Source organism: Macadamia integrifolia, chromosome 13 (genome assembly GCF_013358625.1).
Source record: "Macadamia integrifolia cultivar HAES 741 chromosome 13, SCU_Mint_v3, whole genome shotgun sequence".
NCBI classification, from domain to species: Eukaryota; Viridiplantae; Streptophyta; class Magnoliopsida; order Proteales; family Proteaceae; genus Macadamia; species Macadamia integrifolia.
Genome location: NC_056569.1, coordinates 25788522 through 25790206, shown reverse-complemented (window position 1 = coordinate 25790206; position 1685 = coordinate 25788522). Strand labels below are relative to the sequence as shown.

Sequence of the window (1685 nt, the reverse complement as noted above, 5' to 3'; positions counted from 1 at the left end):
TGCAACATGTGAAAAAAACCTAGTTCATATTAGAATTAACTTTTTTTTCCTTCTTAATTTTCTTCTTCCACTACATACTCAGCAACTAAAGCTTTGATCCCTTTTTTATTTAAGCCATTTTCATTTCAAGATTAATTCTTCATTCTTTTCTAACCCCTATACATTTCTCGTTGTTTATGATTTGTTCTTATGTAATACTTTTTTTTCCTTCTTAATTTTCTTCTTCCACTACATACTCAGCAACTAAAGATTTGATCCCTTTTTTATTTAAGTCATTTCTATTTCAAGATTAGTTCTTCACTCTTTTCTAACCCCTATACATTTCTCATTGTTTATGATTTGTTCTTATGTAATATTGGATTTACATTATTGAAGCCTGTAGATGTGCCATCTAAGATGTATCCCTTCTTACCAAAAAAAAAAGGATGTAGCCCTTGACAAAAGACAACTGCTTTAAGTTTATGACAAAGTGGTTCTCCATAAAAAGATCAAGAAGTTAAGGCAATAAGTCAATTACAAACAAGACAGTTCAGTTGGCGTCAACTCACAATGACTAACTATTTCCATGATTCTTGCCTTCTTTATTTTTTATTTTTTCCCTTCTATAGTCATAGCTTCCTCTTTTTTTGTGTATGTAAGGTTGAACAGTCACTGCTACCTTGCAATTTTTATGAGCAGTGTCAAAAACTGTTCTGTATACATCATATAATGTAAAATTCATGTAAACCTCTGATGGGTGCCTCACTACAAATTAGAGACTCTGCAATAGACTACATATGAAGAAGGGTCAGGCCTATTGTTAAAAGATGAGCATTAGTGCACCAAGGACAATCACAATGGCACGTCTAGCACTGCAGTAGCATCAAAGTAACCCACCACTCCCTGGTTCAAAAGGTGCATAGCAGCACCAGGTGAAAACTTCCTCGCGAACAGGAAGCAGGGGACAAATGTAGAATTGGTACGACACCATTCTGTTCGGTAATCATTCTCATAGTACACATGATTGATTTCCTGCAACATTGTACAACATGAAAATGAATTGTCGAGAGAAGCAAATGAAGAAAAAAAAATTGAATCGGAAAGCCCTAAAAAACATGAAAGGTGTTTAAGATTGTGATAACAATTGTGAAGAACATGGAAGAAACAGGGCAGTTAACACAAACAAGTCTATTTGGAACAGGGAAGGATCTCGCTCTATGGGTCAGCAAACAAGGGGGAGCCTGCGACTATGAAGAATCTATATTTTGTACAAGGTAGTGATAGACCATTCAGTCTAAGAGGAGCAATAATCTTGGTGGTCCCCAAGTTTGACCAGGGGCATGATTCTCCTTAGGGGAACTGAAAAGACAAAAGGGAACCAAAATCTCCATCTGATTGGATGTAAAATGATAAAAAAAAAGTAATGCAAACCATTTTAAGAAGAAAATACCAAAATTTTGGATAGCAGTCGAAAAGTGAAGTAGAATTTCAGCATTTTCATACTTCTTTTTTTTTTTACTAAAATCTAAGTAATTAGGTCCAAGTGTGAAGTAAAATTCAACCTTAGTAAGTTTCAAGTTATCTACAAATACATTGTTAGTAGAGTGACTAGAAAAGTTTCCACTTTAGTTTTGTTTAAAATTTTTACAACATTTGACATCCAACCAACCCCAAATGATTCTTTTGAGAAATATGTATATTATAGA

General features: G+C 34.1%; 1 protein-coding gene across 3 annotated transcripts in view; it reads right to left on the bottom strand.

The window, feature by feature from the left end:
- Nucleotides 1-665: 665 nt before the first annotated feature.
- Nucleotides 666-1685, bottom strand: part of LOC122058869 (glycosyltransferase BC10-like) — an 8144-nt gene continuing 7124 nt past the window's right edge. For all 3 annotated transcript variants that reach the window (XM_042621572.1, XM_042621571.1, XM_042621570.1), the window contains one exon: nucleotides 666-1011. In XM_042621572.1, coding sequence (XP_042477506.1) covers nucleotides 832-1011 — 180 coding nt within the window. In that variant the 3' untranslated portion in view covers nucleotides 666-831. The remainder of the gene's footprint in view (nucleotides 1012-1685) is intronic.